This window comes from Vombatus ursinus, unplaced genomic scaffold, assembly GCF_900497805.2.
Source record: "Vombatus ursinus unplaced genomic scaffold, bare-nosed wombat genome assembly UNPS02014798.1, whole genome shotgun sequence".
In the NCBI taxonomy this organism is placed as follows: Eukaryota; Metazoa; Chordata; class Mammalia; order Diprotodontia; family Vombatidae; genus Vombatus; species Vombatus ursinus.
Window position 1 is genome coordinate 75083568 of NW_020954576.1, and position 13913 is coordinate 75097480.

Here is a 13913-nt window from a genome sequence, read left to right on the forward strand (position 1 = left end):
GAGTTAAATGCAAGTTAAATGAATGACTAGGAGATGCCCTCAAGAGTAATAAGAAAGTTGGGAAAAGGATGGAGAGGGTGATGGTGAGTTCTATTTTATTGACATATTGATTTCATGGTGCCTATTCATCCAATTTGTTCAAAAGGCAGTTAGTGATAAGGACTCTAGCCCCTTCAGGTAATCAAGAGAAAGATCAAGGTAGGATATAGAGTTTGGGCAATGATCTGCATAGAGAGAGAGGATAGTTGAACCTATGGGAACAGCAGGATGGAATAGAGAAAAAAGAGAAGGCTTAGAACAGATTCTGGAGGGACACTCAAGTTTTTGGGCATGATATAGATAAAGATACAGCAAAGGAGACTGATAAAAGAGTGTTAAGATAGGGAGAAGAACAGGAGAGAGTAGTATCACAAAATACTAGAGAGGAAGGAGTATCCAGGAGGTGAATGACTGATAGTGTCAAAGGTTGCAGAGAGGTGATCAAGAAATTTAAGGACTGAGGCCACATTTCCACATTTATTTCACATTACTTCCCCCTTAACTCTACATTCCAATTACACTGACTTATTCAAAGTTCCTCATATAGGTCCATTACAGCTCCTACCTTCAAGCCCTTACCCAAGCTACCTGCTGTGCCTAAAATGCTTCTCCTTAGTTCTGTCTTCTGGAGTCCCTAGCTCCTTTTCATGTTGAGTCCCTTCTACACCAAGTATTCCAAGTTACAACCCAACCACCCCCAAATTATTTTGAATTTACTTATGACCATGATGTTTTCTTTCCTACTGTATCATCAGTACAAAGTACACTCTTTAAAGGCTGGAACTAATTTTTTGTCTCTGCATTTCCAATGTCTAGTACAGAACCTTATAAATAAGTGTTTATCAAATCATTACTTAATTGAAAAGTTCCATTTCATTTTTAACCAAAGGTTTCCTGATTCCAAGTGCAGTAATCTATCATTGCCTCTAAAATTATGACAATACTTACACTGGGAAATTTGGAAAGTATTTTACATAGCAGGCCAGAATATTTTCCAGTACTTTTAACAACTTCACTTTTTTATAGGGAGCTTTTACCTTCAAAGACCTACTAGGAAGCTAATATCACTTTACAATGGTAGGTATAGGGTACATGTGATTGATTTATATTTAGGTCAGGAAACAGTATAAAGATTTACTGCACTAGATCTTCAAAACTGTAAGATTGAGAAATGCAAGTTTACAGAAGAGTAAACTAAAGCACTTTAGTAGTAGAATTAAGTCAAGATTGCCCTGCTGTTCCCCTCTATAATATTCAACTACCAGTGTTTATCTAACTTTTCTACTTCCAACTTGGTACCTCTAATTAACTGCTTACACAGCAGTTATGGTTATAAGAGGCAGATCCTTGCTTGCCTTCTCTTTAGGTAGGCTTTATTTCCTAGCCAAGTGAATACTAACATAGTTTCTCCCTAAACCTGGTAGGGTGTTGACACTATGAAACAATTCAGATAATGTAAACCAAACCACTTCACAAACCTTAGAAGCACAATACAACTACAAACAATTCATTAACATTTAGCTTTTGTTTGATTGTCCCACCACCTCAGCAACCCCTGGCAATGGGGCCCCTCAATCTGATGGCTGTCTGGGAGTTCCTCCCTGGATCCAACTCCATTTAAAGATAGCACTAAGGAAATTCTCATCGTTTTCCACCTAGTTACTTTCCTGGACTTCATCAAACTCCCAAAACCAATCGTTCTGCAAGATGAAATCAAATCGGGAAATTCATACTTCCTCAGATCATTTCCTATCAGGACAGCATAACTTCATCATGCCCCCCCAACAAAGTAAGCACCATTCCTCCATTTCTGCTTCTTTTTATGTGTTGTCTCCCCAGTAAGTTGTGAACTTAAAAGCAGGTCTATCTTATGCCTTTCTTCTCATCGCCAGGGCTCTCAGCACAGTGTTTGGTACAAAGGAGGCACTTAATGTTTATTGACTTTGACTCTGCTGGTGCCAGTTGTTGGTTTAATTTGATAGGAGGATGGAGAAAGTTTCTCATAAGACTTAGAGCTAGGGAGCAGCTAGGTGGCAGTTAGGTAGCCCAGTGGATAGAGCACCAGCCCTGAAGTCAGGAGGACCTGAGTTCAAATCCAGCCTCAGACACATAACACTCACTAGCTGTGTGACTCTGGGCAAGTCACTTAACCCCAATTGCTTCACCAACAACAACAACAAAAAAGACTTAGAGTTAGAAGACCGTTGTAGCTCAACTTCCTATATTACAGATGAAAAGCAGGCCCATTAGAGGAGAAGCAATTTGCCCATGGACACACAGGTCAGTAACTGGCAAAGTCTGGACTCTGGTCCAAAACTTTTGGTTCCAATAAACTTATGCACAAGTCTCCTAGCACAAAATCATGCTTTACCTCCTAAAGTATGGCTATAGTCTTAAAGTTTTTATTAGAGAACGGATGGGAGAGGGAACAAGGAAGTTAGTAATGCCTACAAATATTGTCTCATTTCATCCTCACAAAGGCTCTACTCTGTAAGGTAGGTACTATTATTATCCCCATTTTACAGTTGAGTAAACTAAAGGGGAACAAACAGCTAGTAAGTGTGGAATCTGAAACTCGTGCAGGTCAGACATTCACTCAGTGCCCAGCTGCCTAATCAGACGGCCAATGCTAAACTCTCGGAAACTGGTACTGGTAGAACCGTTAGTCGAAAACCTTTATTAAGTCCCTACTAAGTGGAAGGCGAATTAGCCCAGGATCCGGCGATTTGAAGGGGAAATAAAACAAACCCAGTCCCTGTGCTTCTGGAGCTGGCTGCCTTTAAAAAGGCCTAGCTCTCTCTACGCACCTTCAAAGCAAAACACAGAGAAGGAACCGTAAAGACCACGTGTCTCCGACCGAAAGTACATGACCTAGACTCGTTCCCCCAGGGCATGGGTTCTTTCCTGGGTTTCCAGATTTTTTTGATACATTAAACTTAAGTAGTTTCCTTTGTAATGCCCCGTTTTTATTTTGTGCACTACTGGAAGCAGGGGGTCCCCGGGTTTCATCAGACCGCCTAAGGAGGTCCAACACGGCACAGAAAGGGGTAATGGCCAACTCCGAAAGTCACTCGGAAAATGAAACGTACAAAGGACACGTGCCTACATGCCACTTTAGGGATCTTATTGTTCCAATACAGCAATACATTCTTCCCCTTGTGATCCTAAGGAGGGGAAGGTGAGTGGAGAGGCTTCGTAAAGACTTCGGGCTGGGCCCCCGAGAGCCGGGGGAGCCCGCAACACAGCCGCCGCCCACCCCGGGCCGCGCCCAGCCCTGCGTCCACGAGAGGCCTCCGCCCCGCCCGCCCCGGGCCGGCGCCTCCCCGCCGAAACCCGGGCCCCCGGCCGCAGGCTCCCGCGCCCCTTCTCCCGCCATTTTCCCAGCGGACGGGCGAGGAGGGGCCGGCGCCGCGCCTCCGGGCGAGGGCGGAAAGGACCCCGGGCCCCTTCCTTCCTGCCTGTCTCCCGCCCCGCGGTCTCACCTGGCAGCGGCAAACGATGTCGGCGTCCTGCGCCAGCAGATCCACCACCTTCCCTTTGCCCTCGTCGCCCCACTGCGCGCCCAGCACCACCGTCACTCGGTTCCCTCCCGGCCGAGCCACGGGGTGGCCGCACTCTCCGTTGGGCACCGAGGCCACTGCGGAGCCGTTCTCGGTCAGCGACATGGCTGTCGCAGAGGGGCACGCAGGGGAGGCGACACTCGACTAGTGAACGCGGCTCCCCAGCGGATGCCGCCGCACATGCGGAGGTGAAAAGAAGCCCGAGGACGGTCCCCGCCCCTCGTCCGGGGCGGACACCACCCCGCGGCGTGGCCCCGCCCCGCTTCCCTCCTCTTCCCCCTCAACGGGGAGCCATGACTGGCCCACGCCGGACGGCCAGCAGTCCGAGGGGGGCCAGGGGGCGGGGGCAACCGCCGCCTCCTGCCGGGACGCGGCGCCCTGCCCCGCCTCGCGCTCCGAGGATTGTGAGATCGAAGAGGCGCAGGGGCGGAGCTTGGAACTCTTTCCGCGACCCTCGCTCCTCCCTCTTCCCTTCCTCCTCCTCCCTGCGCCGGCTTCCGAGACCGCGCCCAGCTTTGCGGACTGGAGAGGTGCTGGATGGATGCCCCAACCAACGGACCGCTCCCGGCATGCAATGCGCAACGGTTGCACGTTGCATCCAATTGCAGTCGGCCCCTTCATGAAGCAGTGAATTCTGGGAATTGTAGTGTCTTGTGTTTGCAGGTGTCACTGTAGGAGGACCAGCCCGAGTCTGGCTGGGGTTCTCAGACTCCGGCTTCCTTGGCATTTCAATTTTGTTTTCTTGAGCGTAGGAATGGTTGAACAAAGGGAGTTCCGCTTCTTCCTTCTGCGATTTCTATCCAATTGTATTACTCTAAATTAGAGACAAGTGGCAAAGCTAGTCTAATGAAGGGGTAAAGGAACAAACAAATTGTAGCAGAGGGAGGGGGGGGTGCAAATTCAAAACAGAATAATTGTTAGAATAATAACATTTTAGAAAGAGGAGGAAGACTTAAAGATTTCCTTCCAAAAACTCTCATTTTACAGCTGACTAAACAGGCCTAAGGAAGTTAAAAGATGGGCCCAAGGTCACAGTCAGTAACTGGCTTGAAGGTTTGCAAGATGCTTTGAATAGCTTATATTATTTGAATATTACAGGTATTGTCCCCCATTTTACTGATGAGGAAAGTAGGACTTAGAAATGTCAAGTGACTTGCTCGTAATCTTGCAACTACAACACTGCTGCCTCTGCTAGCTAGTAACAGCAACAGCACTTAAAGTTCAAGATCTCTGGGCTTGTTACATACGTTGTAATGGGGATTGTTCTTAGCACAGTGCTTAATAAATGCTTGTTGCCTGTTTGAACGTATGGATTGAACTAGATTTCCATCATGTACCTTTCCTTTGTGGTTCTGAGAGTATAGTGTCTTTTTATCATTACACGATTCTGGCATTTTTGACTGGACTAATTCACAGTTCTACTACCTGTAAATTTATATGCTCATTTTTCTAGTCAACCATGAATTTTTCCATCTTTGGCAATCTTCGCTATGTTGATAGGTGTCAATCAATCAACAATCATTTGTCTTCAGGCAATGACTGAATACCAGGAATGTTGTATTGAATGTTGTAATGAAGTGTTGGAAATGCAAAGAAAGACAAAGAGTAGGCCCTACCTTCAAAGGGATTCAATTCAAATGGAGGTGGGGAAGGAGACACCATGCAAATAACTATGTAATACAAAATATATACAGTGTAAATGGAAGGTAATCTCAGAACTGAGTGAAGTGGTACATTAGTTTTAATTTTCATTTCCCTGATTATTAGCAAGTTTGAGCATATTTTTAGGTAGTTGTTCATAACTTACTTTTTGGAAATTGTCAATATCCTTTGACTACTTATAATATTGGGAATGACTTTCAACCTTTTAGATTTGTGTCAATTATGTGTGGCATTGGGATGTCAGAATTTTATCAAAAATAGTTCATCAGTTGATATCTTTTTCTATTCATTCCATTTGCAGTTAATTTTAACAGAAGCTTTTTTATTTTTATGTAATCAAATTAATCTGTTTTCCTTTTGTAGTGTTATATAGTTAACAAATTTATCTCCTATCCTCAATCCACGAGAGAAAATCTTCCATTCTCCTCTGACTTTTTGACGGTCAGATTTTTAATGTGTATCTTGTTTAGGCATTAAACGTTAGAAATTTATTGTGGTATATGGTATTGTGAACCATTTTGCCTACCCCCCACCCCCCCAACTGGTAAAGGACTAAAATCCAGATTGGCCAATCAAGAGAAAGACATTTTTGGCCCACTCTGAACTTGATCTACTATAATGCTTTTCATATTCTGGCATAACAGACATGCTTTGCTTTGCTCTCTGAGTGAACCCAAAATGCCCCTTCTTCTGTCCACAACTACAAGGCCAAATGAAGTTGACCAGAAGCATTCTTCTGTTTATGACTACCAAGGATAAGGTGGACACTATCTTGAATAATGGGACTTTTCTTATGTTTTCTTATGTTATGTTGTGTCATGTTAATGAAGAAGGAAACACAGATATCCTGGATCTGTAATTTCAATTGACACTTTGATATTCTCTTATCTTATTGTATTTACAACCTATCCTATTAAGAAATTCCTTTCTCATATTATGTTTGACATACATGGAGACTATAATTTTGGTTGACACAGGCATCCCGAATTGGGATTGCTCTTAGTACATAAAGGGTCTCCTTCAGCTTGCTTACCTATGAGTTCAGAATTATTTTCTGACTCTATCATGCATGATTCTCTAGCTTAATGAGAATAAATTAGCATGTTATAGCACATGTACAGCCTGATTATGTTTGTTCCTTGTTCAAACCTTTGGTAAGGTGAGCCCCATTCTGTTTGTTCTTAAACAAACGTTTGGTAAGGGGCAACCCCGTTTCAATTGTTCTTTGGACAAACGTTTAGATAAGAGGGAAGCCTATTCTGTTTGTTTCTTTGGACCAAACCTTTGGTAAATGGTTGACAGTATCAATCATGATCTAAATATTTTCCCCCAAACAGCTACATCATTTTCCCAACACATTTTGTTGACTAAAGAGTTCCCCTCCTCCCGTTTGGTGTAGCTTTACATTTGTGGGAGCTAGTACTAGAGTGCTTTATCTATTTCCTGCTATATTTTGTCGAATTTATTCCACTGAACAACTTTTCTATTTTTTTTTTTTTGTTTACTCCTGGCCTGCACAACCTGCAGCCAGCAGGCAGCCTACAGCTCAAGAGCTGCTTTTGGCATGCCAAAGGATTTCCTCTACATACAAAAGATGTTTTCCTCTACATTTTTCATCATGGCACCTCCCCTCCCCCCCAATCCTTACAATCCAATGTAGCAATGTAATTGCTACAAGCAGCCCAAGGGTTGTAATGGGCCTGCATGCTGAAGGTTGTGTAGGCCTGATCTAGTCTTTAAAGTTACAAAATTGTTCATAGTATTTGAGCCACTTATAATACTATTGGATTTTTACTGAAAGGAGTTTTCTAACAACAACAACAACAAAAACTTAACTGTTAAAAAAAAATTCATAGCAACACTATTTATAATTGCAAAAAAGATGGAAACTGTGCCCAATGACTCAAGAAAAACTAAACAAAGTGAAGTATCAGAACAAAATGGAATATTATTGGACCACGTGAATGTGAAGAATTCAAAGAAATGTGGAAACACATGTGTGAAGTGATAGAGTAAAAAAAAAAAAAGACAAAACCAAAAGAAAAATATACACAATTATAATACACGTGAAAAACATTGAATGACAGTTAAGGTCTTTTATAGTGTCATTGAGGATGTAACCAGGAATAAGTCTGCACAATTTAACAAGTTGTGGAATGAGGCCTTTATTTGAGACTTGGAGTATATCTCATTGATAAGTATAGATATCCCACAAACTTCTCACTTAGTAGTTTGGTGGGGAGAAAGAGAGAAGGGGAAGAGCAGAGATTGTTAGTCTGATTGCCTGTGGAGATGGTAGTGCTCTCCTCAGAGCCAGGAAAATTTGAAGGAGGAACAGATTTAGGGGAAGAAGATAATAAGGTTTCAGGTTTGTTTTTTTTTAATGTGTCTAAATAAAATTTAGAATAAAAATAAAAATAAAGTTTAAAAACAAATGAGATGTTGAACTCAGCTCTTCCAAACTGAGTCATATTCTCTATTCTACTCCACTACACGGCACAATTTAGCACTTAAATATATTGACCAGTTAACCAATTCTGTTTTTAAAGTTTTATTGATTATTTTTACACCAAAGTTTGTTCTATTACTGAAGTACATTCTATATTACTAATCAACCTTACCTTGTAACCAAAACAAAAACAAGATAAGCAGAATGAACCAACACAGCTACTATATCTGATAGCATATGTAATTTTCCTCTTCCAAAAGGAGTGAAGTTATCCATGGTTCTTTTTTGTTTGTGTAATGGGAATCTGTCACGTGTGTAGACCCCATCATCTTGCTAAGATGGCACCTCCACATGGACCATACTAGGGAGCTGCTTCTAGTAGAATCATGATAAAAGCATATGTGGACATTCTGTAACTGGTTTTGAAGAGATGGGGGGGGTTCTAGGGTGCTGCTAGTTTCACAGAGGTACCCCAAGATCGCGGAAGGTTTTGGGGTGCTGGGAAAAAGCCCCAGATCACGGTGTGGATCTGCCTGAAAGAATTCAACCCAGATCTTCTTCCAGCCAGAGAAATAGTTTATTAAAGATAAAGCATATAGGCCAGACTGCCAAGGAACCCAAACATCAGTGATCTAAATGGGGGCTAAGGTGCTCAGGTGACACTCATAAGGATGAGTGGGCTTGAGAAAATCTCAGCCTCTGGGCTTGAGAGATTCCCAGCATCAGAATGGGGCAAAGGTGAGTCTTAAGTACAGAAAGACTGTGGGAGGGATTTAGGAGTGGCCAGGCAGTTTAGAGTGACGGGAGGCAGGGCCTAGGGAGATCTGGATGGGAGTGGCCAGCAAGCTGGGGTGAACAGAACTCCTGGGTCCTGGACCTCGTGGCGCCTAGCTAGGATTAAGGGTGGCCAGAGGAAGGGGAGGGGGCTGGTTGGGTCCATTTGGAAGGTAATAAACAATGAGAATAGATAATGAAGGGAGCTGAAAAGGGGGACGTTTGCTTTCAAATGGAGATAAAGAGAGCTTTCAAAGGGAAATAAGGCAGTTTCTAAAACTTTAAGGTTTTCCTGGGACTGGTAGACAAACTGAAGCCAGGTTCTTTTTGGGGCCAGGAAGGAAAGCCCATTTGAATAAGATTTCAAAGAGAGAATCTAAAAGTTTTAAGATTTTCTGGGAATTGTAAACAAAGGAGCCAAATTCCTTTTGAAAAGGGGCAAAAGGGAAAAGGGGCAAAGGTAAACCCCTTCAGTTTCAGGTTGTCTACCACATATTTGGGAAGAGTCTTTTTCAATTGGATACATAACCAGAACTGTTGGGGAAAGTCTGAATAGACTCTAGCCATTTCTTTTTGCTGCATTGGCTTCTGAGGGAGTGAAGTGACTCCCTCACAGTATCTGCATCAGAGGAATGGCTTTAAGGCCTCCTTCTCTACTTCCCCATGAGGCCCCTCAAGAAACAGGGTTTCTTTGGCTGTTGTTGTTGTTTTTTTTTTTTAATTCTTTTATATCCCTAGTGTACAGAGTAAAGTCTCCAACCTTGGGAGTTTCAAACTACAAGCCACCCAAATCTGGGAGTCCATGAATCCAGGCAGAATGTTGTATCCAACCCAGCCCTGAGGCCTCTCAGATTACATACAACAATCCTCTGGAGTGACCTTCAGAGATTCTAGTCCAGCAGAAGTTAAGCAGCAATGCCTCCTTTGGATATAACCTAACACCTTCTTTGTGTCTAATCTTAGAGCTATTAAGAGCTGTTAACAGAAATGGAAAAACTGTTTACAAATTTGTACTTTCTTATTTCACCTGGGCCTTCAGTCCACCCTAAACCTTTCTTAACAAAGGACTTGGCATTCTCTTTTAGTTAAAAGATGCAAACTTTCACCATTTTCCTCCCAACCTTGTGTTTTCTACTATTCTCTCCTTACCCCCTCAAATTAAGACCAACCTTTCTTACTGAAACTACCCCCTTCTCGTGTGCTCTTTAATTCATCCCAGTGCCATTTCTTTGACTCTATCAACCAACCTCACTCCCTCATGCTTCTTTAATCTTGTCTTGCCTAGCCCCCTCCCCTTTCTATTTACAAACATGCCTCGGTCTTTCCTATTCTAAAAAAGGACCCTTCCTTTGACCCTGCTATCTCCTCAAGCTTTCTATTTTAAATACTTTGTTACAAGGGATGACCCACTGGAGAAAGGGGATGTTGGCCAAGGCTCAACATATTCAGAAAGTACTATTTTTCACAAAGGTGATGACTCCAGGAGGAGACTTGAGAAAACTCAAATGTACAAACAAAAAGATATCAATTAAAGTTTTGTTTAAAGGTTTGGTAACAAAAGAGAGGAAAGAGATAGAATGTACATTGATTCTTTACAACAAGAATCGAATTACTGGAAGCAAAAGATAACTTTTTTAAAGGTATTTCTACAGGGCATAAATTGCACACATATTAAGAGTGGGTATTCCATAAACAATCAATTCAACATTTATTAAAAGTGACTACTATGTGCAGGGTACTACGAAGATGAAAAATTGAGTTCTCTGTCCTCACAGAGGTTGCTGTCTATTAGTGAGAATATGCTTACTAAATATGAGAGTTCCCCAAGGCTCTGTCCTAGGCACTACTCTTTTTTTTTCCTTTTTTCCTTGTCTCTATTGGCAACCTCACCAGCTCTATGCATATTACTTAGAAATCTATATATCCAATTATTGTTTCTAGCCTCTTGAGCTTCAGTTAATCATCACCAATTGCCTGTTGGACATTTCAAATTAAATGTCCTAGAGACATCTCAAATACAATATATCCAAAAATTAACTCATTATCTTTCCCCCAAAACCCTCTTCTCTTCCAAACTTTGCTATTTTTCAGTGTACCAGGTTCATAACCTCAACATTAACCATTGGCAACTAGATATTGCAGTGGATAGATTGCTGGACCTGGAGTCAGGAAAACTTGAGTTCAAATTCAGCCTCAGATACATCCTAGCTATGTAACCCTTGGGCACATTACATAACCTCTATTTGCCTCAGTTTCCTCAACTGTAAAGTGGGTGTGATAATAGCCCGGACCTTAAAGGGTTGTGAGGATAAATGAGCTAATATTTGTAAAGTGCTTTGTAAACCTTACAGCACTAAATATATGCTAGCTATGTCCTGGACTCTTCATTCTCCATCATCTCCCATATCCAATCAGTTGCCAAATCTTACCATTTTACTTCCAAGATATCTCTTGCATCTGACCTCTTTTGTCCACGTACATAGCTACCCCTTAATTCAATCCCTCATCACCACTCATTGTAGTTATTGCAACAACTTCCTAATTGATTCCCTGCCTCAAGTTTCTCTTCATTCCAGTCCATCCTATATACTGCTATCAAGTAATTTTCCTTAAGCAAGTCAAGACATCACCTTCCTGATGTCTTTGGTCCTCTTTAGTCCTCCACTTCTCTATTTAAAAAAGTAAAATGTAATAAGATTTCCCTGGGTGTGCCCATATTGCCTTACAGGGTGGTTCCCTAAATCCCCTATAACTAGGATGAGGGTAGCTTCCTTTGGATAGCTACATAGGTGGAAAGTCTAAGTCTTTAAAACTGGCCAGACTGGGATAGTTTCTTTCTTTACGGCTTATGCTCTTTCCTGCACATTTCTGCTTGCTGTGTCTAGAGCATGAAAACCTAAGTTCAACCACAGCACAGGTGACATGAACTGAGCAGAGAAGGACTTCCTTCTTCTGCTCACCCTCCCTTTTACCCTGGCTCTGATAAATGGGATTTGGGGGCATTTGACTTGTTCTGTTTCATTTGTCTTTCCCAGTTTCAGGTGCTGGCTTTGGTGCTTGATCTGGGAGTTTAAACCATGGCCACTTTGGGGTGAGGATTGTAGAATGAATAGTGTAGCCAGTGAGCTATATAAGGGTACCTAAAACTAGAGCTAGAGTCAGGGTTTGGACTTGGAAATGGGACTGTGTGCTCTATAGGGACTGATAGAAGCTATATATTAATCCTTTTCCTCAGAGACATAGGTGATATATACTGGGATGGGGGTAGGAGAATAACCTCCCCCAAGTTGAGGGAGTATGTTTGTATATTTGTTAATGTCCTTTTGAGGTAAATATTCCTTTGTAAAGGTTAATATGACTGTTAGTAGCTAAATGGAACTGAGATTCAGGGACTATCCCCTATACTTGGGGAAACATCATCAGTGTGGGCTGGAGTCAATGACAGAGATTGTAGACAACCCCAGCCCCTTAAGGGTACAAGAGAACCCAGAAAGAAGGGTGAAATGTAACATATTTTACCTTCAGGTGATGGAGGCCAGGGTAATTGAATATTACAAAAGTTAACAGAAATATATATTTTTTTGTCCTTCCCACACTCATTGTATTGTAAAGAAAAAGAAACAAAGGGGAAAAATTGTAGCAAATATACATAGTCAAGTTAGAAAAATTCCCTCAATGGATCATAAAAATGGGAAAAGGACCCATATGTACAAAAATATTTATAGCAGCTCTTTTTGTGGTGGCCGAGAATTGGAAATTGAGGGAATATCCATCAATAGGGAAATGGCTAAACAAATTGTGGTATATGAATATAATGGAATACTGTTGTTCCATAAGAAATAGTGAGCAGGTAGACTACAGAAAAACTTGGAAAGACTTGAATGAACAGATGCTGAGTGAAATGAGCAAAACCAGGAAAACATTGTACACATTAACAGCAATATTGTGCAATGACCAACTTTGATATGCTTAGCTCTTCTCAGCAATGCAATGATCTAAGACAGTTCCAAAAGACTCATGATGGAAAAGGCTATCCACATCCAGAGAAAGACCTGTGGTGTCTGAATGCAGATCAAGGCATACTATTTTTGGGGGGTGGGGAGTTTCTTTCTTGCTGTTTTTCCCTTTGGTTCTAATTCTTTACAACATGACCAATGTGGAAATATGTTTAATATGATTGTACACGTATAGCCTATATTAGATTGCATACTGTCTTGGGGAGGGGGAGAAAACTTTAAGCTCAAAATCCTATAAAAGTGAATGTTGAAAACTAAAAATAAATAAATATATATTTTGAAAATTCCTTCAATGATTATATAGTATATGTGGATATTTAAGTAGATAGATATATGTATATGTATGTACATGCATGTATCTATATAAATATATACAGTATATATGTGTGCTATATACTATATATGTATATGTAAAAATTTTATGAGTGTGTGTATGTTTAATTCTGCACCTTTAATCCATCACATCCCTATAATGGATAGTATGTTTCATTATTGGTCCTCCAAAATCACGAACGATCATTGTATTGATCATAGTTCTTACAGCTTTCAAAATTGTCTCTTTTGTGTTGTTATTATATAAATTGTTAAGTTCATTTCATTCTTTATCAATTTATGAAAGTCCTCAAAATAGTTCATTTTTACAATATTGATATTATATTATAAATTGCTCTGGTTCTGCTTCCTTCATTCTGCATCATTCATAGAAGTCACTCTACATCTCTCTGAAATCATTGATTTCCTTATTTCTTATAGCACAAAAATAATCCATCTCATTCATATATGACAATTTACTGAGCTATTCTTCAATTGATCATAGTTTCCAGGGTTTTTTTCCTACCACAAAAAGAACTGTTATAAATATTTTTGTACATAAAGGACCTTTTCCTCTTCTTTGATTTTTTTTGGGGGGGGGATGTAGGCTTACAGTGGTATAACTCAGTCAAAGGGCACCACTATTTAAATTTAAGTATAATTCCAAATTATTTTCCAGAATGATTATATCCATTCATATGTCTACCAACGCTGCATTAATGTGCCTGTTTTCCTTCCACCCTTCCAACATTTATCATTTGCCTGTTTTGTCATCTTTGAAATTTTGGTAGGTGTGAGATAAAATCTCAGAATTGCTTTACTTTGCAAAACTAACCAGGTAGGAAAATTTCCTGTATGGGAAACTGAGTCAAGAGGGTCCTACATTAGCTTTCCCAAATTTGCCCTCCCTCCCTTTCCCCACCCCCACCTCCAATCCTGGGGACAGATATCAACCATTAGCAGTTCACAAATCTCACTCCCATTGAGCTGCTGGAATTTTTCTTGAAGTGGTGAAACATAGGCTTAAGGACACAAACATAACTGAAAATAAAGCTCAAAAAGAAAAATTCAGTCCCCAAAGATTTTACTTAAAAAGTAAAG

At 41.0% G+C, this 13913-nt stretch overlaps 1 protein-coding gene across 1 annotated transcript in view; it reads right to left on the reverse strand.

Moving 5' to 3' along the window:
• The window catches only part of LOC114049752 (adenylosuccinate synthetase isozyme 2-like), a 46927-nt gene extending 42730 nt beyond the window's left edge, over positions 1-4197 (reverse strand). Inside the window, 2 exon segments of the mRNA XM_027871143.1 lie at positions 3522-4065; positions 4067-4197. Coding sequence (XP_027726944.1) covers positions 3522-4065; positions 4067-4197 — 675 coding nt within the window.
• Between the last annotated feature and the right edge of the window lie 9716 nt (positions 4198-13913).